At 39.5% G+C, this 25,312-nt stretch overlaps 1 protein-coding gene across 2 annotated transcripts in view; it reads left to right on the top strand.

Moving 5' to 3' along the window:
- Positions 1 to 6: 6 nt before the first annotated feature.
- The window catches only part of DCBLD2 (discoidin, CUB and LCCL domain containing 2), a 54,707-nt gene continuing 29,401 nt past the window's right edge, over positions 7 to 25,312 (top strand). For both annotated transcript variants that reach the window (XM_041463935.1, XM_041463933.1), the window contains exons 1-5: positions 7 to 192; positions 17,378 to 17,605; positions 21,216 to 21,353; positions 22,531 to 22,582; positions 23,932 to 24,004. In XM_041463935.1, coding sequence (XP_041319869.1) covers positions 81 to 192; positions 17,378 to 17,605; positions 21,216 to 21,353; positions 22,531 to 22,582; positions 23,932 to 24,004 — 603 coding nt within the window. In that variant the 5' untranslated portion in view covers positions 7 to 80. The remainder of the gene's footprint in view (positions 193 to 17,377; positions 17,606 to 21,215; positions 21,354 to 22,530; positions 22,583 to 23,931; positions 24,005 to 25,312) is intronic.

Genomic DNA, 25,312 nt, shown 5'->3' with positions numbered 1-25,312 from the left:
GCTCAGACGCGGCCCGGCGCGGCCGCCCGGCAGCCCGCGATGCCTTGGGACCGCCGGGCGCGCCGGCCACGCCGCGGGGCATGGTGAGCCCGGGGCGGTCGCTCCCCCCGGGGACCCGGCGGGCGGCCTCGCTGCTCTGCCTCAGCCTCCTCCTTCTGCTGCTGCTGCTGCGGGGCACCGAGGCGCAGAAAGGTGGGTGCGAGAGCGGCGGTGGGCGAGCCCCGTAGCCCCAAGCGGCCGGGGGAGGGAAACCAACCCTCCGGGGCTCTGCTGCTGGGAGGGGGCGCCCCTCGGCATGTGGCCCTTCACGCCGAACCTGTCCCCTGCCTGACCCACAAAGGGCGAGAGAAGAGCCCTGTTTTGAAAAAAAAAAAAAAAAAAAACAAAAAAACCAAAAAACCCCAAAAAACCAAACCAAAACAAAAAACTAAACAAGGAACATTTTTTTCCTGCCCGCTCCCGCACTCCCACGGGGAGCTGGCGGTCGGAGGGCTTCACTCGGGCGGGGCTCGACCGCGGCTCGGCGGGGAGCCGTGGCTGTGGAGGCAACCCGGGGCACAGGGGCAGGGCAGGGGCTGAGTGGGGTTTGGCATGCTCGGCCCGCGGGTGACCCCCTCCTGCAGGCTGTGAAGTGTTCGGTGTGAGCCAAGAGGCGGATAAAGGGGAGATTCTGCTTGCTGTGAAAATAAACTTACACTCGCCCGAGAGTATGCAAAGTGTGTATAGGGGTGAGAGTCCGGAACGTGTGACAGACAGAGTAGTTGGCGTTGTTGGGTTTTGGGATTTTTGTTTTGTTTGTTTGCGGGTTTTGTTTTTTGTTTGTTTGGTTTTGATTTTTGGTTTGATTTGGGTTTTTTTTTTTTAAGAGAAATTGACGAGATGTCTCCTCCTCGGGTGGAATTAATGAGCAGGCTTTAGCACTGTGAAAATTACAAGGCACAGTTTGGTCACTTCATGGCAGAAGATCAGAGGATGCCACTGTGACTGTCACTTTGATCATGTGCTTGGGACAAAGTGGTGGGAGTGAGTGTTTTGACAGCATCTTGAAACTCACTTCTGGGTTTGGGAAGATTAATTTTGTGGTTTTCAATTCCACTTGCTCCTTGCATTGGTCTGCGTCGTTTCAGAAACTGATCTCCTCAGAAACTATTTTGTCACGTAACTTTTTCTATCTCACAGATGGAAATATGGTTGAATTTCAGAAATGCTGCATTTAAATGCACAAAGGAAATAGGAAGTATATGCACTTTACTGTTTATGCATCTAAATTAAACAATTAATTAAAATTAATTAATTGAATGGGAGAAGCTCAGTGTTGCATCCGTAGAGCAAGGTAGTTGTGTGGACCTTTTCCTCTTTTTTCCAGCTAATTGCATTTATGTTCCTATACACCTACAAAACAAATGCTTATAAGCATTTAACACAGTTAGGTTTGTTTTCTTGTAATTTATAATGGAGCTGGAGAAGAACCTATTGAGGCGGCTTCCAGCCGGGCTATGCCCGGTGGGCTGCCTTGGCGGGGATAGCTCAGCGGTGCTCAGCACAGCGTCCGAGCTCCCAAGCAGGTCCCAGCCGCAGGCAACCTTAAGCAAGCTCAAGTGATACCAGCTCTTTGTGATTTCAGCTCTTTAGCTTGCTGGTGCCACAGCAGACGCTGGGAGAGAGAGGAGAAGGCCGTGTGAGGTTCCGAAGAATTCTTTATTGGGGATCTCCACGAAGGTTCTCAGTGACAGCTCTTCTGCCGAACCAGTCAGAATTAGGGGTTTTTATACCCTACAGGGGTTTTGGAAACTGTCCAATAGCAAGGGTCAGGGGAAAGTGACCTATAGGCTTACAGAGAGATAAGCAGGGTCCAAAGGCAGACAAGAGGGGCTTCTAAGGCCCAGTCATCGTGACTTGGCATTTCCTAGCTCAGGCTTCTGACCGCCAAGGAGGCCTTGCAGGCCCTGGGCCTGCTACAAGAACCCATTTGTTTTTGAGAGGAAATTGGGCTGTTTTAACCGCCTGTCTTTTGAAGGTAGTTGCTGGATGAGACAGGCAGCAGCAAGGTGTTAGTTCATGCTGTAGGAGCATCGTGCTTGTGGTGACCTGACACTTGTGTGACCTTTTGGTGAGCAGACAGAGTTTGTTATTCTAGGAGAAGACTGAAATAACTGGGGGGGTAGGGAAGAGTCATAATTTACCTGCATATGATTGAGTCAAACTGGCTCACTGAGTAGTTGGAGGTGTGTTAGAGGGAGTGGGACCATGCAGCAAGAAGAGGAGCTTGTGAGGACAGCAGGCTTTTAGGTATATGTCAAACTTCATCTTTCTGTACTTTGGGTAACTGCTGAAGACCTTCTACCCAGCATTTCAATTAGCAATGTTTCTCTAGTTAATGCTTAAAGTTAGCTCAGAAGTTTCACTTTTGAGCAGGAGGAACCTTTCTATTGACAAGCACCATTTTATTTGCTAACAAAGCAGAGCTTGTTGTAAGGTGAGGGACTCTGCTATTGTCGAATACAATGCTTTAATATGAGAAACTGCTAGAGCTTCTAAGAAGAGTTCTGCTTGTGAGGGACTGTTCCCTTGCCAAAATATTTTAATTTATCTTATTCTAGAGAAAGTTGGGGAGCCTGTGTCCTGTATCTCTAAATGCTGGCATAATTCTAATTTGGCTAAGGAATCCCATATAGAAATGAAGCTGCTGTCTAGGTCTTGAAAGTCTGTACAAAGTTACTACTCAATTAGGGCATTAAATATGTGATCAGAATTCTAAGAGAATATCTTGATTGACAATGAAAGTAACCAAGACTTGGGAAATTTTACAATTAAAGTTGCTTTTAAGCTCTTTTATAAAAGTACAGCTAGTGATACTATGTAGGAACCTAGCCTCATTCATTACCTTAGAGAGGCTGATCCTCTGTTACTAAGTAATTGTTAAATTTTTTTTTCTATTGTTCAGCAGCTCTAAACCTCACATTAAACATGGTATTTAGATCTTTTTCTGAAGATAAAGTTTTCATTTCTCACATGCTTTTCTGTAGAGCACCTTACTGGTATGAACTGATTTTAAAATAGCATTATTTTGGTCAACATGAAGCTTGGTTTTAGTATTTGGTCAAATGGTGCTCCTCTCCTTCCAGACAGCAGAAAACTGAGAAATGAAAAAGTGCAGGTATTGCTGTGGTGAATATGTTTTTTACAGTAGTCCACTGTATTATCTTGTAGGATTCAAGTGAAATTTTTTTCAGTCTATCATATTTAAAATCATTCAGTGTATGTAATTCAGAATTCCTTGGTCAAGGACTTGAACTTGAATGTGTTGTTGTCTTCAAAAATTGAGCATTTTGTATTAGCTCTGACACCTTCAGAAGCGCCTTGTGCTGCATTTCATAATCTTGTGCCTTGGGGACTGTCTAGCTGATGGCTGTGCAAGTCAGCTCTTGTGATTTTTGAAACAGTTGTGTAGTGATTCTAGATCCTGATTGCAAGGAAATTGATATTTGAAAAATACTTAGAGTATTTTTTTGTTTTTCTTGTAATTAAGCAGGTGTGAATGAAAGCAAACCAGCAGCTAAGCTTGCTGCTCTTAGTGGATTGAATTTTGAGATACAGCGTTCTTAGCGGCTTATTAGGTACTGACATAAATTTGGTATGGTCTGTTCATTAACCTTTTTTTAAATAAATTTAGAAAAACACAGCTAGAGGAGGAATGATTGCTTAGCTTTCATCAAAGTAGAAGTTGAATAATGTGTCAGTAATTCTGAAGGTATGAAGCTTGTAGGGTCTGTAGAGTAAGAATGTTGTTACCACATAAACTAATTTGGTAGCCATCTGTTGGGATTTCTAGTGGATACCAATGTACCTGGGAAACTGGGAAAAAGTGCCTAAAGTTAAAAGGAACCTTTTATTCTGAAGCTGATTCCCCAGTGACTTGAAGCAGATTTATTTGCAGGTTAAAAAAAAAAAAAAAATAGCATTGGTTGCTTGTTTTTGAATGAGACTCCCACATTTTGTTCTAAACAAATAGCAGCCCATCAGGATGTTGTTGTATGCTCAAGCCTGATTCACCACTGTAGCTTAAAAATGTTTGCTGCAGTGTAGCTGAGAAAAATAATTTCTGAATGTCTGGTGCTGAGTTAACATCATCTGAAAAATTAAGTGAAAGAACTAATGTCCCTGTGCACATTGAGCCTCATGAAATGGTTTTTCATGGCCTTGTATTCAGGGTCTCAGCCACAGTATTCGTGGATCATTTGTGTTTTCCTTGTTTCTCATCAGTTCCTCAGTGTGCTCTCCTCTCCAGAGTGTTCCTGGTCTCACCTCTGCTTGTCCCTCCCGCAGGGAGTAGGCAGTGGTGGCTCTGGCTGTGGCCAGTCCAGAACTGGGCAGGTGCTGATCCGTCAGCTGTAGTTTGGGGAGAAGGAATCAGGCAAAGAGAAGATGGCTCTAGCTACATATCCAGCGGCTGAGCAAGATGGAGGGAGACTGCAGCTTCTCCTTCAGAGTCCTGGAAGAGATGATCTCCGGCTATGCCAGGGGCTGACAAGGGTTCCAGCTGCTGGGGTAGCCCATTGCAGGTGTGTCTTTTTCTGCTGCAGAGAGCTCTGGGCACGTGAATACAGAGCACTGCCACAAATCGCTCATGTCTGTCACATGAGCGATTGCCATGTGCTGCCTTGCACACAAGTGCCAGTTTCTATTCTTGCTAAATTAGATTGGGTGGTGTCTCACTGCTCTTTGTATCTGTTGTCCTTGGCTGGGCTCATCTGGAAGAAAGGATTCACAGCCAAACCCAAAAGGAATTATTTTGATTAAAAAGACCCTCAGATCTTTGCATGGGAGATTTATTGTCCTTCAAATTAACATCAGATTAAGTGTTTTGTGAGGAGGAGGGCAGTGCTCTAATTAACTGTTTCGCTTTTTTAATGGCACAGTTTTACATAAGAGTGCAAAATGTTTTGAAGGTGCAGTTGTACAGCTTGAGGATTCAGGGATTGGTACGATTTAGGCAGGACTGCTGAGCCAAATCCTTTTCATCCCTGGGTTGAGACGTATGGAAGAATTTTTCAAGACCAGGGCTCAAAGTTACAGAAGGCTTTTTCAGGTTTTCTGGTGCTCTTTTTAATGTCCCAGCATTGTACCTTGAAGATATATTTAGAGAGGAGGAACAGTGCTGTAAAGAATTTTATGGAGGAATGCTGTTCCTGAAGGGAAGTGAGCTGGTACTGGAAGTATAGACCTAACAAGAGTGGATGGATATTCTTTGCTTTTCAAAACAAGAATCTCAGCAACATTATTTTTCCCCCTCCAGTTAATGAGCCTTATTTGAAGTGGGTGTGTGAATCTGTTGGGCAAAACGTACACCTATGTGTTCTGCAGAGCATCCTTTCTGGGAGGGTGCCTCCCAGTACTGGCTTGGTTCAGACCAGCTCAGCTGGGAGCCTGTTGTGAGTTTGTGCTAGCCTCGTGCATTCCTGTAAAGAATGAAGGAATCACCCTTTTGTGTAAATACCCTTTGTAGCTCTCATGCTCATGAGAATGTTCTGCAGTTTGGATATAAGCAGTACAGTGCATGTTGGTTTTATATATATAACTATATGTCTGTGGCTATACAAATCAAGCATCTGAGCTGGTGTTAAAAAAGCAATGTAAGTGTTCTTTCAGAAGCTTGTATGCTGTTACTGTGTGCATCTGTGTGCCAGTGACCTAGAACGTTAGTGCAATCTTTATGAAAATTATTTTCCTGCTGCTGTATGGAGATGTTCAGCTTTCAAGGTTTTCAGAAGTGTTTTCTTACATTATTATTATAAGAGAAAAAGAAATGTCTCATTTCTCTGCAATTCTGCCAGCCTGCTTTATGCTGTGGGAAATGATATGTTAGGTTTTTAATGTGATCACTGCTGCTCTGTGTGGTTTAAGTCATCAGCTGGTTAAGGGCTGCCTTGAATGCATCAGCTTTCATAGGTCAGATAGTCAGCAGTTCAAATGCAACAATATTGGAGTGTACCAATATTACTGATGGGACTGCCTTGGTCTGTCTGGTCTCGGCTGCTGACCAAACAGAGACACCTGTGGAGTTTTCTCCCCAGAGACGCTATCCAGTACCTGTGCTTGCAGCTGGGCACGTGGAGACAAGTCCGGGCATGCCCCGAGCTCCAGTGCCTGTGGGCTGGAGCTTGTTTTGAGGGGGTCACTCCTCAGGCCTTCCTGAACTGGAGGTTCCTTCAAGGCGAGGTGAAGGAAGGAGTGGGTCCCGATGGGGAGTTCTTAATCCAGAGTTTTATTTCGATGGCACAGCCTCTGAATCTTGCAATAACTCCCCTGAACTCTCTACCAGAACTCTTCCACCAGAACCGCCACCGCGTGGTCTGCTCGCCCTTTTACGTGGGGAGAGGGGCAGGGGAGGGGACCCAGGGAGCACCAGCCAGGTACAGGCGGAGGGGGTCTCAGGTGAGAGGGACACCTGGGTGGGCCAATGGCCCCCCAGGGGGTGGAGAGCATCCTTTGAACCTGCCAATTGCTCGAAGCGCTCCTTGGAATTTCTGGGTTGACAGACAGTGCCCAGCAGGGGTCAAGGGTGGGGAAAGGAGAGGTGATTGACAACCCACCTGGGGAAGGAGATTTCAGGGAGAACCCAGGGGAAACTGAGGCAAATCATGACATCACACTGCAACACAACCCTTGTTGGAAATGTTGCTCTGTGTATTGTGAAATGTTTCTATATTGGTTATTTTATTCATATTTTGAAAGGCTTTTAAACAAGCGGTTGATTGTCACCCCCACTTTTATAACTGCACCCTGCGCTTTGAGAAAACCTGGAATTTGTTTTGTAGTCAAAAGTATTTCCTTCCCTTCTGCATTTTTTGACTGAGTTGCTGTTAGATTAATTTCTCTAAATCAAATATTATGGAACATTCAGATTAATTTCTCTAAATCAAATATTATGGAACATTCAGCATCCTTTTATTTAAGACAGTGTAGTTGAAACCATTGTCCAAGCATAGAGTGTGAATTTGTTACTAAACTGAAGTTTGGGGAGATGGAGAGCAGGAGTAATACTGAGGTAGAAGGCCATGTGGTAACTTGTATTAAGATAGAATTTTCAGTCCTGGGGTTTTTTTATACACAGAATGGTGGGTTGTTATCTGTGAAGCTTGTTCATTAATGCAGTAATGAAATATCAAATTTTGCTAAACTGCATCCTTTGCCATCCATTACTGGAGGCAAACGGTTTGAGTTGTGCTATTTATAGTCTGTTTGAGCTTGTTGCTTTATAACTGAACACTTTGTTATTTGAAACAAAAATTATACTTGAAAATTTGGTAGTGACTTGATGTCACTATTTTTTTTTTTCACAGATTTTGAAAATGGCTTCTGGTTGATGCATTTTTTGTCTAGTGCGTGGAAAAAAACAAAAAAAACCACCAAAAACCTAAAAACAAAAACAAAACAAAACAAAACAACCAACAAAAAACCCCCACAAAAACAGAAACCTGAACACCAGTCCTTGAATGCAAAAAAAAAAAACCAAAAAAAAAAAAAAAAAAACCCAAAAAACCCACAGAAACCTGAACACCAGCCCTTGAATTGGTAAAAAGCATTTAACCCTTCCCACTTCACATCTTCACTAGTTAATCCCCCCTCTAAATCTTCCTCCCAGATGTTCAAGTTTTCTAAATACGCTTTTAGCTCAAGGAAGAGGTTTTGTTATCTAGGCTTGGAATATTATCTATCAGAATGACAATTCTTGCCAGCTACTCATCTTTGGATTGTCAGTCTTGCTGGAATTTAATGGATTGTGCATGAGGTCACACGGATTCTCTTTTAAAATTTTTTCCCCAAAATGGTTTTGCTGATAGAACCACTTCTTAAAAGCAACCCCTCTGATTTTCTTGTTTTTACTTTAACTGCTGTCAGAGGTAATAATTTGATGCATCCTTGTGAATACTACTAATGGTGGAAAAGGGAACTTTAAAGTTTGACATGCTTCTGAGAATGGTTGTGAGCAGATAATTCTTCAGTCGTGGTTTCTAAACAGGAGAATGGTGTAAACGCTTTCCAGAGTGATGCTGTCAGTCATCAAACTAATACTGTTTATTTTGACCTGACATTTAATCAAGATTTGTGTATAAATGTTCTATAAAATTATTCCAGATTTGCAAAAGGATAATTATTTTTCATTCCTAAGTACCCTTCTCTCCTCCTATTCAGTGATCCATTTGTGATTTTCCTAAACTTAGATCGGGCCATCATAAGACCTCAGATGTTGCTTAACTGTGAGGAGGGAATCTTTTCAGGTCTCTCAATTGCAAATTCTTGCAATTTGGAGTAGGAGTACTTGTTTCAGTGCCCAGTTGCTGCTTTCGATGTTGAAGGATAACACTGAACTGTTTTAGCAGTTGTGCCACAGCTGTCTTTAGTTTCACCCCAATATAAAATTAAAAATGCAAAAATAAGATGTGTAAAGTGTTTTAATTAGACTTGGCAAGACAAGCCACTTGTATAGCTACTTGCATGTAAACATGGAGGTTTTTCTGGAGAGAAACCTCACAGGAATGAGGCAAGTGGAAGATCCTCAGTATCTTGAGTGGAAAGATGAATTACAGTGGTGCAATTTTGCGTGGTTACTCCTCAGAGTTCAGAGTTTTAGCCTCTGATAGTGCACCACAGAGCTCTAGCATATGTGCTGAGTATGTTGTGCATGTATGATTGCCTTCGGGACCACACAGGGTTTCACAGCTGGCAGCTGCTGTATCTTCAGCAAGACTGTAGCCAGTTAAAGTTATTTTAACTTGGCTCCAGAAAGGTTAAGATATGAAGAAAAACATCTTGCCTTGTTCATTGTGGTGGGAAGAAGTCCATTGGTGCTTAATTTTAATTTTGCAAATCTGTGAGTTTTGTGATAAACCAAGAAACCCTAAACCACACTATCTGTTAAATTCTGGTTTTATGCAATTGTGTATGGGTGTCAAAGTACATCTCATCATCTCAAGGGTAGAAAGAGGAATGTGTTAAATTGAATGCTTTTGAACACTTGTGTACTAAGTCTAGTGATGATCAGTTTTTGTCTTTTTCCTAAGTATATTTGAAAATTTCATATAAAGCATTTCTGTTACTTTATGTCTTCATTTTTGAAGAGATGTTTTCAAGTTCTCCAGTCCTGCTACACAAGGCATCATTTCCTTCTTGCTACGAAGAAGATGCAGCAAATTTGATGGACAAGCTTAAAGTTCACAGTTTTTACTGAAGCTTCACACACTGACTTCCTACATGCTCTCGCTATACTTTTTATGATAAATTTGGCACTTAAAAATGGTGACTTAAACATTTAAATTTACTGTCACCTTCCTAGTTTATCATCTTGTTATTCAGTAATTCACAATGCTTATTTTATTGGTTGTATTCATACAGGGTCAAAAGTGTGACAACATCTTTGTTTTAAGGAAATATCTACAGGGCAAAATTAGGAATGAAGTGCCTTTTAGAACAGATTGTGTATTAAATTTTATGATGCTAGAATGAAGCCAAGTCATTCAAAATGGGGAAACTCCAAATAGTCCCCATTGTAATTTCGAAATTAGATTAGAAAATGAATGTTAGAAATCAAGATGATACTGTATGCCACCTGCACTGGGAGAAGGAACTGCTGGTGCACAGATGTGGAGTGGGACTGTTTCATCAACTGGATGATAACCTTTAAAGAGGGTTACAAATACGTGTAAAGTCTCTCTTCTTGTTGCAGCTGTGGGGTGCAAATGATGACAACTGTGTTCTGAGGTTTTCAATGACAACTGTGTTTTCAGATTTTTTTTAAAGCATCCACACATCTTTTTTTCTATTGTTGTTGTTTTTGTTGGGTTTTTTTGTTTTGTTCAGGTACATGTAGAGGCAGCCGGTCAGGGGTCTGATGGCTCAACCTGGACACTGCAACCTTCCCAGAGAGAGGTCCCGCAAGAGACAACTTTCTAGGAGTTTGCAGTCCTTCAGCTGCAGGGTAACCTCAGCAAGGGGCAAGCAGTTCAGCTCTTAGCAGTAATTTCAGCTCTTAGTGATTTCAGCTCTGCCTTGTGAGGGGTACCCAGGCCAGCACAGGGACAAAGAGACAGGAGCACCGTGTGGTTATTCTGCAGAGATATCCTTGTGAAGGATGCCAGTGATGGCAGCTCCCTCCTGAACAGGGCAGAAACTGGGGGTTTTATGGGGAAGAGCGGGGGTGGTACTAAGGGGGAAAAACCAGTCGGTCCCAACAAATCTACATGGGGTTCCAAGGCCTGCTGGGAACTCACCATGACCAGGAGGATTTATCAATCCAGGAGAGTTTGAGAAGATCTTATTGTAGCCCATTCAAGGGATACCTTTCCAAGGGAGAGGGCTGGCATGCCCATCTGTCTCCACAGGTACCCAAACCAGGAGTTTCCTCCCTGCCAGCTTCTGTTGATTCCATGGTACCAAAAACTATTCTTACTGTGCCTGCTGCTGTCTCCCCCTGTCCCTACCTTGTATCCTCTGCAATGCTCAGGCTCACTGGCTGGTGGGCCATGCCCATCCTTCACCTAGCAAAGGGCAGCTGGCATGGGAGGCTGGGCTGAGAACTGGGCTGCAGCCCAACAGGGTACACTGAGCACTGGCAGTGGGTTGGGGCAGGGAAGGGGCAGCAGCTCCTGAGAGCCCAGATGGTGCTGCCACCATGGATCTCCAGGTTAGGCTGTACAGTCTCATTTATTAACTGGAAAAGGAAGGGGGAAGTATTGAGTGTAGTGTTAATTTAGCATGTGAATTATTGGTATGATTGGACAACTTTTTTGCCTCTTAGTTGACATGTATGAGGCTTCTGAAATTTCATGTGGTCCTAGTGTGGGGAGGAGTTTGGAGAACTTCCAAGAATTTTGAAGCTCATTCTGACCATGACCATTGCTTATTGTCATAGTGTTTTGCCTGACCGTCTGTGTGTTATTTTTCATTTATTCATCAGCACTTAAAGCACTGAAGCACAACAGTGTTTCTTTTTAGGAACATGTTGGTGCAGCTTGCAAAGTAAATGCTGTGTCTTGGGAAGTGGGCAAGCTGCATGCTGTCCTTGTAGGCTCCTTTTGCCAGCATACTATTTAAGCAAGTCTTAGTTGTCCCTGGGGACTTACATAGTTTCCCTGGCATCAGTAAGTGAAAGCATTGCAGCACAGTCTTGCACAGCTGATGTCTCTTCTGTTCTTTTAGTAGTAGTCAGTTCAGTTAGTACATCACAGCACAGGAAGCACATGTCTTACCTGCTCTGAGAACTTAATAATTTTAGATCATTATTTTAAAATGGTATCATATTTTGGATGCTAAATTTAGGATTCCTAAGTGTTACTCTTTTGTGTAAAATTTAGTGGCTGGTAGCTAAGACTGGAGTTCCAGAGAGAATGATTGTAAAGCTGCATGTACAGATTAAAATAATAAAGTGCTAATTATCACTAGCCCAGCACGTGGCCCATATTTTAAATGAAAACAGTAAAATTTTGTTGTAATGGCATATTAAATTTTGTACTTTTGCTGTAAGAACAAGAATTAGCCTCTATCTCCTCCCACCCTCTTCTGTCACCCCACTGAGCTGCCTACATTTTAAAAAGCAAAATGCTTACTGTGCTTTTGTCCTGTTCCTGTCTTTGTTTAACATCATCCCATAATTTCATTAACTGTCTAAGGGTGCCCCACAGTAGGTAAATCAATCCAAGCTGAGTGAGTCATAATCCCACCTGCCCTCTACTCCTTGCCCTGCCATTGGCAGTGGCACCAAGAGCTGCCTCAGAGAGCTGGGTTGACGAAACCCAGCACTGTGTGGTGGCAGTGGGTTGGGGCACACTCTGCAGCCAGCTTGTTCCTCAAGCCAGTGCACCACTCTTGTGTGACTGCTCTTCTCAGGGTTGGGGCACGCTCTGCAGCCAGCTTGTTCCTCAGACCAGTGCACCACTCTTGTGTGACTGCTCTTCTCAGGGTTGGGATGGTTTCTGCCTCTCTGGCTGGCATTCAACATAGTTTAAAATGCAAACATGGGTTGGCAGTGCTGATGAAAAAAGCAGTTGCTGGTGTTCCCCTGCTGTCTTAACCCTCTGTCAAGGAAGGCACTGCTGCATGTGCATACTCATATAAATTTGGGGATTCGTCTAGGTTAAAACCAACAGCTATTTTTGTGCCAAGTCCCTGCTCTGGTTGGCCATGTGGTTGCATAAATATTTGCCTCCAGTACCAGAAAGGGTGTGAGAGCATGTGGCCAAAAGTGAGAGACAGACAAGGCTTGCTTTTGTCTGTGGCTGTGCTGATTTAAACTGCCTTCAAGTGTTTATTGAGCTGTGGCCTTGCTTATGGCAGTGTGGGGTATTTTATGTTGTGAAACACCTGTAGTGGGATGAAGTGCCCAAACCAGTTACTGTTACTGAGGCAAGTAAACGGCGTTAAGATCAAAGTGGACTGTGTGCTTGCTGGCTTGTTAAGAAAATTAATCCTGACAGTGGAACAGATTCCTTCCTGAAGAGCATCACTCTGTGGAATTTGGTGGAAACAGCAGTGGGTTTAGAGGACACAAATAAGGGCATTTGAAAATACTTGGAAAAGCTATTTGGAATTTGATGTCTCTGTGATTTAATTCCTCAGTGTTTCTTATTCATGGAACTCTTTTGTTCTTTGTGTAAACTTTCTTGTCCACTGAGAAAAGCAAAAAGCAGATGCAGTGTCTTTTAGTGGTATGCTGAGAAAAAGTAAGGAAATGCAGAGAACAGGAGCTGAACAGAAGAGGAGAAATTATAGTAATCCATTGAATCAGAAAGAGTTGTATATTTGAAGTTAAAATGAATGTTTTAAAATAACCTTTTTTGCCTACATAACTCTTACAGGTTTGTTTAGTTTAAAAAGTTTCAATTACATCCAATATTTAGTCACAAACATACAGAAAATAATAGCTCATATTTGTAAACTCTTCTCAGGAAACCCACTGGTTAAATTGAGTCTGTTCAAAAGGCATGTGTTAAAATTGAGATTCGTGTTTTGATATGCATCAGCTGTGCTTTATAGGTAATAATACTGAACTGTCTAATGTCTTTATCATTCACTCTTCTCCAAGTCAGGAATGGGAAAACATTCACTAATCTAAAAAATTATTTTAAACATGTTTTAACAAGTTTATCAGTCACTAACAGCAACTGTTCTCCAGGGGGAAAAGCTCTGACTTCAACAACTACAAAGTATAGTTAATTGTTTTTTTTGTTTTGTTTTTGTTGTTTTGTTTTTTTTTTTTTGTTTTTGTTTTTGTTTTGGTTTTTTTTTTTTTTTTTTTTTTTTTTTTTTTGTGGGGATTAAAAACTTTGCCTTTTTTTTTGGTTTTTTTTTTTTTTTTTTTGGTTTGTTTTTTTTTGGTGGGAATTAATAACTTAGCACCCATTCCTGCATGTTCAGTATTCTTTCATTTTATTAAATTCCACATTTTCTTCAAGTATCAAAATCCTGTGGATTTGGTATCTGTGTGTTGGTCTGAGTCCTGTATTTTGTTGATGTAAAGAACTTAGCTTTAAGAAATTGTTTTCAACCATCTGCATGATTGCATCAGACGTCAGTGTGCCATAGCCCAGGAATCATATGAACTCCTTCAGGAGCATTCATCCAGGCTGCATTCAGAGGTGCCTGCAGAGGAGATGGATCCTTCTGATGGCAGCAGTCTGCCTTCCTCTGTCAGCTGCTTAAGAGTTGCCCTTGTTTCTAACACAGGTTTTGGTGACAAGTTGAATTTTTCCTCTTTGCTGTGAACTTGGTCCCCAGGACATGTGAGAATGGATGCACATCTGCAGCCCCTCCACGTGTCAGGTGTGATGTGTGCACACCAGTGACCTGGTGCTTCTACAAAGGGCTCTATCTATCTAATCTGTCTTATCTATCTATCTGTCTATCTATCTATCTGTCTATCAAGTGTGGGAGGCCTGTGGTCTGACAGAGAAGTCTGAAAGAAAGCAGGAGACTTGTTCAGCTGTGTACTGACAACAGAGGATGTTAACCCATCCAGAAATAATTGATTAGGGCATTTATGTAACCCATCAAGGAATAATTGATTAGGGGATTTATGTCTGTCTTCTGTGTGTTCTTATTCTATTCTCACTGGTTAACAGAAGCAAAAGATTCTGTGGCACTTAATGACTTGCAAATTAACCAAGTGACTAATGTCCTATATATGCTGCTCTAGTGAAAAGAATTGTACTTTTTCTTGGAGAAATTGCTGAGTATTGCAGATTATCCCTTGATGCTGGATGTGTGTATGTGTCTCTGGAGTTTATCAGTGGTGTTTAAAGAAGTGTGGTAGAAATGATGAAGCACCACATTATATGGAGAGGCTAAAGAACTGCCCTTTTATAGGCATATACATCTTAAGCAAGATGTGGGTTCATGGATCTGCAAGTTTCACTGGAATTGTGATTTTTAAAATTTTCCAAATAGCTCATGAGTGATGCTACTGCCCTTGGCAGACTGTGTATGCCATGGTAATCTTCAGATTCTTCAGGCATGAAGTATCTGGCGTTTCTGTTATCACTAACCTAAGTGAAATAGAATAAAAAGATCTAAAGTGTCCATTCAGAATAAGCTACTTTTAAAAATTGACTTCATAGCAAGATGCTGCAGTTCAGCACAATGGTTTTTCCTTCCCCTGCCTTTCTAGTATGATTTGACAGCAGGTTTTTAATATGCATAGAGGAGTATTTTTCCTCTCATGTTTTTAAGAAAGCCTGCAACACAAGGGAGGTTTCAGATTGACGTTTCCATTAAATTGTGTGAAGGAAATTAGTTTTTCTTTCTAGCCATGGGAAACAAGACATTGTTCCAAACTGCAAGAGGTAATGTTGTAATTTTTTAGTGATGTGTCTTTAAAAGAAAAGTCCCAGTTCTTAAAACTTAAAATATTTTATTTGCATTTTCTCACCTAACTGTGTTTAGTTGTTTTGGAGCTCTTTTGCATTTCTTATCAGAAAGCTGTGCAGAAATCATGCACATTGCAGGTATTGTTTCATGCTTGAGACAGCTGAACAGCAAGCTAGCAGAGAGAAGTGTTTAAATGAATGTTATGGAAGGTTTTTTTCTAGTTTTATCTGGAGAAATTTACAGCTTAAATACATTTTGGGTCAAAGAGGAGACACAGGCTTTCCTTTGTCTTTGATTTCCAGCAGCATAGGCTTAAGATGCAAGAAGGTGGGGAAGAATCAAAGATACAGAATCATGTGCATTATTGGTATTCCTGGTTTTAAGAAATAGTATTTTTGTGGTGACTGCATTGCAATAACAGGCATATTGAAATGAGACATAATAAACTTCTGAGCATTATAGTTCATGCAAGGATTTTTATTTTCCTTAAAATGCATTCAGAACAGTGTATCTTTCCATACAGGTGAATGCTACTATGATTTCATATTCAAAAGGCCACTGTGTCAGTGTATTTGCAGAGTATTTTCAATCTGTGAATGAATAAGCAATTGCTTACCCCATCACAGGACAGGAAAAGCACAGAACTGGTTAATGGCTCATTTTTAGGACATAGCCTAAAACTGCTGCTTGTGTTGATAATTATTTTTATATCTGCAATGTAAAGAGTTTTGAAATGCTAACTCCATGTATCACCATGAATATATTTGTTGTTTTTTGTTGTTAATGTAATGAATTTCATGCATCTTGTAGTGTGTGTGAGTATTTGCTTGTGAAAATTTTACTAGAAAAGGAATCTTTTATTGTTAAGTGTTAGCATATTAAGACTAATCAGAAATCTGACATTTGAGTGCTTAGTCGCTAATAAACCAAGGCCATACAGACTCTGCATAATAAAGCTTTCACTTTTCTTTGGTTTATAACATGCCTTTTGAAAGAAACCAGGATTATATTGAGATATAAAACATGCAGCTTAGGTTATCTCTTTGTAATGTTGAACAATGGTGTCTTGTGTTAGAAAAACTCTAACTTAGAAGGGTAATTGATCAGCTGTCATCAAACAGAAATAATATTTGCCATGGGATAAAACAAAGTGTTTTAAAGAAAATTGAATTCATGAAAACATGGCTGAAGAACAGCTTCACAGATACAAGTTTTGATTTTACTAAGCAGATATTCCAGTTAACTTTTCCAAGGATGTATCGTTTTCATTCCCGACTGCTAGCAAGATAAACAGCTGCAGTTTGCATCTGCATCCATTTATGATTCTGTGTTTACTAGCAGCACTTTATCTTTTATAACACGCAGCTATCTTACAGAGTGCTCAGATTATAAGGAGAAAAGTTTTTGTTAGCAAAAAATTAGTTGTATTTACAAACAGATTAATCAGACCTAGTTAACTTAATCACAGGGGTTTGTTTTTTTCACATTGCTTCAGTGCATTGGACTTACTTTTCCACTCAGTCTTACATATAATACATTTAAGAATTTTGAAATTTAGTTGAATTTTAAGTATGTGTACAGTTTTTGTACCTAAAGCTCAGCTTACCTTTTCGTATTTTGTAGAGGAACTACACATATTATTGTGTAATATGAAACACTGTTTACTGTCAAAACAAATTTCTGTCAGTAGGAATCATGGTGATCATTGTGAATGTTACTCTGAGAGCATTCATATTTCTAAACCAGCACAGAAATTCTTGCATTTTTGTGCTACATACTGGGTGAAATGTATGTCTAGCTGTTGAGTAATCAAATTTATCAGTTTGCTCTTTATAATTTAGTATTGACAGTACACAATTTGTGATACTGTTTTCCGTTTGCTAAACAAATTCGTTTTAGTGCTGTTATTGCTGTTTAAAATTAATACTCAAATATTAGGTAGAAGGCTCCAGGTTGGAGTCACAGGAAAATTCCGAAAAATTTAATATGTTCTCCAAATGGGAGTGAATTGCAGGATTAAAAGAGTGGTACAGTAGAAAACAACGTATTTGCGGTTTGGTAGTGGTCAGAGCTTTTTTTAATATTCCGTATTTTATTTGCTGTCCAATGGCTTTCTACTTCTTTTTCATTGTGTTGTAAGTACAGTAAATCAGGAAAACCAATGTGCTCTTGTTCTATTGTCAGGTTTCTGTGTCCTTTTCAGCACCTGTTTCCTTCTGTACTGAGGTGTTGAGGAAATATGAAATAGCAGGGACACTTCTTGCACTGTCCATGCTGTTTTGTAAGTCATTATGGATCACTTTCCATCTCACTGAGGAAGTTGTAGCAGCTCTCTGGTTGCCTGTGATGATAAGCTAAGCAAAAGGCAGTGGTAGTTGAGTGACATTTATCACCACTGCTGTGTCATTTGCATGTGAGTTACCTTGTAGTTTTCTCACGATGGGGTTTGTATGGTGTGATAATATGGGGCTTTGAAGGTGAACGTGGGAGCTGATTTCTGTCTGTTCTTTCCTAGGTGACGGGTGTGGACACACTGTGCTGGGCCCTGAGAGCGGGACCCTGGCCTCCATAAACTACCCCCAGACCTCTCCCAATAGCACTGTGTGTGAGTGGGAAATCCGTGTGAAGCCTGGGCAGCGAATTCAGCTCAAGTTTGGTGATTTTGATATTGATGACGCTGATTCCTGTCATTCCAGTTACCTGAGAGTTCATAATGGCATTGGCCCCAACAGGACAGAAATAGGTAGGAACTTTAATTGTCACTATTTGAGAACTGTTGTCTTGTGTAGAATTCAGGTGTACTGTTGGTACTTCTGTTACTTTTTAACAGCAGCTGCATCATAAATGCAACACGGGTCCTGTAATAATCTTAGATTCTTAAGATTCTCAAAGGAAGCTCCACTGCAATGTGGTGTTTTTTTTTCTCTGACATTTCCTAGTAGCTTGCAAAGTTCTTGTAAGCAGTGAAGAGGGAACTGTAAAACTAGAAGCATCTTCATTAAAAAAAAAAAGGTGTAAATATCTATATCTATCTATCTAGCTGGCTGGTGTTAAAGGATGACAGGCTTCAAAATACTTATAGTCCAAATATCCTCCATCCTCTGATAATGTTCTTAGTTTTCGTTCTCTTCAGGATAATTTCATGACTAGTAGTCAGTGGTTTTTTTTTGAATAGCAGTGTGATGTTCTCATCTACATCAAGGTGTGTGTAGGGTGTTTAGACTCCTAACGGTTACTTTGCATAAAACTCAAAATGAATTGTCATTCTTCTTTTTCTAAAATTAGCTATTATGCAGATGAACTTCATTTTCTTTCCTAAAGTTTTAATTTGGAGACAGAGAAAAAGATTTACTTCACTGTTTTTGTGCAATTCAAAGGCTGATCCCACTAAATTGAGTCTTTTTCTAAAGAGGCTAGTGGAGTGTTAGGTTTATTAAACCTCTTTTCCAACTGTTACCTAGGTAAGTGTGTGTGAAAATATGTGCTTGGAGCTGTTGAGCCAGACTTGGTCTAAAATAGGAAACACTGAATACCTTAAATGGCAAGGAACGTCCAGTTCTGATAAGTCTATTACTCACTTTTACAAGGGACTTAATGGGTTCGAGTAAATTCCTGCTTCATTTGTTTCCCTTGCTTTTCAGCTGTGGTCTGCTGGTGTAGCAGCACAGTATGTTGCGGAAATGTGTGTGTTGTTCTGCTCTTAATAAATTAAATCACAGGACAAACAGTGGCAAATACAGATGAGGTGAGGTTCGGGGGTTTTTTCATGTTTGAAGCAACAGACACTGGAGAGTTTAAACAGTGACTTGAATTTTCTTGGGAAAAATCTGGACTTATCCTAAGTTTTTCCATTCAAGACTGCTGACATGGTCTAACATTACAATACTTGTTTTACATAAAATCTGAAATTCAGTCATACCTTTTACCTTCTTTAACCCAAAATTACTTAGAAGTTGGCTGGTTAGATAAAAAAATAAATTGTTAGAGGGTTCATTGATAAGCAGAGTGTTTCTAATGAAGCTTTTAAGGGCTAGTGCTTATTCCAAGCCTTTTGAGTATTTGTGAAGAAATCAAAAGAAGATTCAAATGCTCATTGTTAGGTTTGTCTCTAGTGTAAATGAGATCTAGAGGCGTTTATAAGATTTCAGTACAGTCAAATCACTGTGCATCTGCAGTCAGATGTACTTATTTAAGACATGAGAGTTCCCTCTCCTGCTGTATTGTAGCTGTACAAAAGCACTCAGGATCCTTCAATGTATAAGTACAGACAAAATAGCAATATTGCATCTTCTGCACACACAGTTGACAGAGGTGTTGCTGCAGTCATGCTTTGTCCATTCCTAGTGCTTGCTTTTTAAAAGATTGTCAAAAATCAGGCAAGAGACCAGGGAAGGGTTAGAAAAATTATTTATAGTCTCAAAAGTATGCCTTGCTATGAATCATGAAGTGCATCACTCTACAGTTTGTCAAAGGCTATATGTCCAGGGGGCAAGCAGCACTGGAGAGTTTATCCAAGCTGGATTTAAATGGCTTGCACTGTGTATTTGCCTGAAGAAGGGGATAAATGGTGTTTTAAGAGGAGTCTCATGACGGTCACTCATGTAACAAGATCCAGTGGCTGAAAACAAACTTTAAAAAAAACTTTTATGTTTTTTTATTAGAAGATACCCTTGCTTTGTTAAAAAAATCTGAATAAGCATCATCTAGAAAGCTCTGAATAATGACAGGAATTTGTATTTTAACTTTTAAATTTTTTTAAATTGTTTTGATAGCGTTTGGGAGTGCAGTTCACTTTTTAAAGGAAATTGACATACATATTATATTTATTTTGTATTATATTTGTTAAGAGCTATTCCTGCAGGACTGTGTTACTCCACTTCCTCTACATTAGTATGGTAATTTGCCTTTATTTGAGAAAGAGCAGAAAAAGAGGCAAGACTCCTTTCTCCTATATGATAACATACTCATTATGAGGAAAGCAAGTGGAATGATGAGCTGAAACAGAGGCAGTGTCATTTACTGCCGGTGATTATCCACTTTGCTTATCCACTGCAGAATCTTGAATAGGGTTATAGATGGTTTCTACAATATCGAATTATCATAGTAGCCTGTAGAACAGAAGATTATTTTTTCTAAACAAGTTAATTAACTGGTCAGTATCTTTACTAAAGCTTCTAGTTAGTAGGACTGGAGAACTCCATATTGCCTGTGGCCTATTTAACAGTCATTCATCCATGAATGTGGTATCAATTCTAGAACTTCATAGGACAAATACTGTCAATATCTGTGGACTCCAGCAGTTGAAATGGTGTTATTTTTGTTTATTTTCTATGGCAAGAGAAGCACCCAGGTACAGAACCTTTGTTATGTATTGTCGCTGGCAGAATAACAAGCATTGACTCCATGATTGCAGAGGGCTGAACAAATGCTTTATTAAGCTATACTATATAATACTACATACTACACTATACTATACTATGCTAAAGAAAAAGCCATGACCCTTACAGACAGTCACGACACAGCTTTGACCTAACTGGTCAATCAATCCAAAACACCACCATCAGTGTCCAGTTAACAAATCCCTTTTGGTAAGCAATCTCCATAACACGTTCCACATATGCCATACAACAGATGCAGCAAGTGAAGATAAGAATTGTTTTTCTTCTTTTTCTCAGCTTTCTCACAGACTTTCAGCTTCCCAGGAACATCCTGAGAGAGAGAATTATGTCTCTCTCTGTTCAAAGAATATGTGAATACCACAGTTACGTTTTTTAGGTGTGATAAAATAGAAAGTAAGCTAACTGGTAATTTATCTTAATGGTGCTTACCTGTGATATGATATATGTATGGTACTGCTGAAATGCAGTGAGCTGTGTGTGCTGCTTTCCAGAATTAGGGAAAGTACGTGACAGAGTCACATGGAAGAGTCTATGAGGAGGAAGTGCTCCAGCAGCTTTGGGAAAAGGAGGGCTTTTTTCTCATTTGCTTCTGTAGATGCTTCTCATTGTCCTAACTTGATATTTTTCCTTGCGAGATTCCTCATGTTCTTTGAAGCTCTGAGTATGGAGGTTATGCATGGCTAGAGGTGAATGGGATAAGGTCACATTTATCTGCAGGTATTGGGGTATGCAAGACCTTTGACAGTGACAAAACAAATGTGGAACTCACAGTCTACCATTTGCTTTAAATGGTCACTAAGCATTATTTAGTGTCATTCTCATGTATTTGCTTTTGAGTATACGCTAGAACTAATGTGTGCCTACATGCAGATGAAATAAGAGGCTGGAAATTGAATTAAGATGCCTATTACATGTGTTGTTTTGGGTCAGTATTTGTTCTCCTTCTCTCCACAGGAAAATACTGTGGGTTTGGCTTTCAAATGGATGGTTTAATTACTTCAAAAAGTAATGAAGTCACAGTACAGTTCATGAGTGGAATTCACAGTTCTGGACGTGGATTTCTTGCAGTTTATTCAACCACTGACAAATCAGGTATTTATAATTATTTGGTGATTTTTCTCTGCTGGCAGAATTAGGGCTGTCTAGTAAAAACACAGAACCAGTTCATTTATTCCCACATTCTTACAAATTAAATTCTAAAAATTTAGTACACTTTCATGATACTTCTCTGTAGGAAATTTGACTGCTTACCTAAAAGTTGCTGTAGTTCTAAAGAAATGGTATCAAAGCTTACATTGAATAGCAGAGTAAAAATGTCATTGTCATTTATAAATGAAAGGACTGCTTCAGATTCAGGACAAAATGCATTTTTTCAGGTAGTAGTAAAGCTGGCAGATAGCTAAAAAGTTCTCTAATCGAACTATATATATTTTACACAGACTAACCTCGTGGAAATTTTTATTTCAGTAGGAAATTTTTATTTCCTGTACTCCCTTAACTCTTTAATGACATAATCTGCAGACTATTTTTTGTCTTTTTCTTGTTTTTTTTTTCCCCGGTTTTAGTTCTTTTAAGCCTCTGAAAGAGGTTGCTGTATTTGTTGTGCATCTCCTCCCACTCATTGTAAAGGTGAGTGATACATGTGGTCTGCAAGGAAAAGAAGGAGCAGCAGCAACTGCCTCAGAAGATGAAAAACCCTATCTGGATGTTATTATAAAAAGAACAGATGAAGAGTCTCAGTTTTTAATTTTGTAGGGTTTTTGATTCTTTCCTCTCTATATTTTGGACTGTATGTGTTGATACACAGCAGACACAAACACAAAATTTGTGGTATCAGTCATGGATGCCAATAATGTGGCATTCTAACATTTGTTCTCTGTGGTGCTTGTGTTCAGCACTGCAGAACCATTAAATGGTGAAACCACATGCCTCTTTATCTTCTTAATTTAATTTTGTAGAAGGAGCATATGTTTGTTTCTGATTGGTCTCTGAAATATAGCTATAAATTAAAATTAAGCTGCCCAGAAAATGAATTTTTGTATTATCTAGTGTCATATTCTCAGTAGATTTCCCAGTTACTCAGACAAATTAGCAAGGTTCTACTGTGATATAAAATCTGTTGCAAGAAAATTTAGTAGGAATATGTTTTTTTCATTCTGAGACTTTTTGTTAAGCCTCAGAGGCTCAAATGTATGTATTCGTGCACTTTAAAAAGCATATTCAACCTTTTGTCTTTTTCATCCTTTTGACTTACATTTTTTCTTTCCAGACTTAATTACCTGTTTAGACAATGCAAGTCACTTTTCCGAACCAGAATTCAAGTAAGACTGATTTTTACCTGTTTTCCTCCCAGTCTCTTTAATGAAGTAATTTTAGTTTTTCTGTTTTGCTTTGTTACATATTCTGATGCAGCTTGAAAATTGGCCATCCAGAGAACTTGAGGCACAAACTAATTAGAGTTAGAGCTGAAGAATTTTGACATTTGCACTCCTCCTTCCTCCTCCTGTCTCTCCCATTTGTGTTATTTACTTGCAGTATACAGTAGAACCTCGTTAATTTGTACTAACACATAGGAGCTCATATCTCATTTTCATAGAAGAATATTGCTTTTATAAATATATTTTAGCAGGTACACAACTTAATTACTGAAATTTGTACTGCAGTCACCAAAGGAGCACTAAATGATGACATGTATTAGAAACTGCAGACCCATTTCACAGTTTGGTGCTCATTAATGAGGTTCTGTGGAGACACAGAATGCTGTACATTCTGGAGGGGAAAATGTGTCATTTCCCTGCTGTCTCCTTCCCCATTTCCATCTAAAGCAAGGCCAGTGTTTAAAGCTACAGACTACTGTGAAGTGTCTAAGCTTATTTTTTGGAGAACTTAAGCCGTGGCAACCTGAAATACTTCAAAGTGCTACCTTTGCGTTTCTCCTTCATCTTCCCAGGTTCCTAAATAGGGCTCTAATTGTAGGTTCTGGCCTTAGTCAATGTGCGACAAAGTCTCTGAATCCCCCTGTTTTCTTGGAACCTACAGCATTGCTTCAGCTGTTGCTGAGCTGTGGTGAAAATGTTGATGCTTTTACTCCACTTTACTTTTAGCTCTTGAAAATGTAATAATTTTCATGTGTGCAGTATGAAATGGTCCTAGAACATGAACACAGCCTTGCTCCAGTGGTGCTGGTGTCTTGCCTCTTGCTTTTTATGAGCTAGTGGTAATTTGGCCAGTTTTTATGATCTAAGCATTGCCAAAAGCTGTTATGAAATAGCATTACGTTTCAGATGCTTTATTTAAGGGTGCAAAACAAATAGATATGAAGGTCTCTAGTTCATAAAATGCAATTCATTAATATTTTTAGTTATATGACTTTGAATTTACAGGAGCCACATATTATTCATAATATAAAATGCTTTATTAATTCATCATATTGATACTGGAACTGTACTTTCAGCTGGGACTTATTTTAAAACATTTTCAAATGTGTGCCCTCCTGTTGGATACTTGTGAGTATTTTTGATCTGATTTGATCGGTCTTCAATTAGGTGATATCATTACATAGTGATCCATGAATAGCAGAGTCTTGTAAATCAAAACCGTAACTTTTTTATAACAGTAAGAGAGTTGTAGGTGCATGCATATCCTGACTTGATATTTTGTTCTCTTTCAGTAAGTATTGTCCAGCTGGATGTGTGATTCCTTTTGCTGATATTTCAGGCACTATTCCTCATGGATACAGAGATGTAAGTGAAAATACCATGGGCTCAGGTGAATTTTTGTAAAACACATGGTGGATAATGCAAGTCAGTTGTACTTGTTTGCATTAGTTGTGCTTCCTGTATGCTGGGATTTGTACCTCCTAAAAGTGAATAACACGGCACTGGTGGCATTTTTTAGCACTGGTGCTAAATGACAGGTGCTTTAGGTGTTGCTATCTCCAAGAAGTGGAGTACTGTAGTGGAGTCTCAAATACTTTCATAAGTCCTGCAGAGAAGGGTGGATCAATCAAAAGAGTGGGTTTTTTCTACTTCCCGTTTTCTTTTACTTGGTTTTCTCAGGCTGGGAAATTTGGATTTCTAAAGAAAGAACCAGTTATTTTAATGATGTCCTCTTGTTTTTGACAAAGTAATACCTCTTTCAGCAGTGTCCTAGTGGTGATTTTTGTTACACTTTAGAGATGAAATATTGTTTGTGCTCAGCAGCTATAAAATAATTTGCAAAACAAATTTAATACTGTAAGAGTAGTTCTGTAAATTGGTAATGAGCATCTTTAATAATGTATTGTTTACTTAAAACACTGCAAAACCCTATACAGTATTTTTCTAATGTAAGCCTTTACAGGTCAATTAATGAACTTGCCATAGGATGGGCAGATGTTTGCTTTGTTTATTTTTAAGTTATTATAATTTTGCTAGCAGTCTACTAAAAATTACATTAAATCCTTGCTTTTTATTTTAAAATACTCTTTTAATAAGCCCTTAGATGTAGCACAGAGATAACACAATGTAAAAATGTTAGTAACCAAAGATTTTAGTATTAAATACAAACTTAAAATGTGACTGTTTATTTTTTCCCCAAATATTTGTAAATCCCAGGCTACTTGATTAAACAATCACCCCCATGTAAAAATGTCACCACAGTGTAACTGTATTACATGCTCTGGTCCCCAGTGAGTCCTCACTAAGTCGCTGCAAGGTAATTTTTGTAGCTAGTAATAATATTAAATTGATTCTCTGCTTCACAAATTTACAGCATCTGTAGGAGTTCTGCTTGTTGCGAGTTTTTTGCCAAAATCTGGAATAATTGTTTTCTATGGAGAAAAACAAAACCTTTTCCTAAGGAAACTTAAGGAAATAAATTCTCTGTGACTTTCTTTTTGTATACTTTATCAACCAAAAAAGGCTAGGAATTTCCCAGAAGTCAGGCTGTGTGGAAAAAAATGAAATTGTCCAGCACTTTAGACCAAGTTTCAGGTTGAGATTTCTTATGCATCTCTTTCAAATGTATGGGGACTGTTTGGTGCTTTAAAAAAATAGCCAAAGTCTTGATTC

The sequence above is a fragment of the Pyrgilauda ruficollis genome, unplaced genomic scaffold, assembly GCF_017590135.1.
Source record: "Pyrgilauda ruficollis isolate IOZ18807 unplaced genomic scaffold, ASM1759013v1 scaffold17, whole genome shotgun sequence".
In the NCBI taxonomy this organism is placed as follows: Eukaryota; Metazoa; Chordata; class Aves; order Passeriformes; family Passeridae; genus Pyrgilauda; species Pyrgilauda ruficollis.
This window is presented reverse-complemented; position numbering and strand designations above follow the sequence as displayed.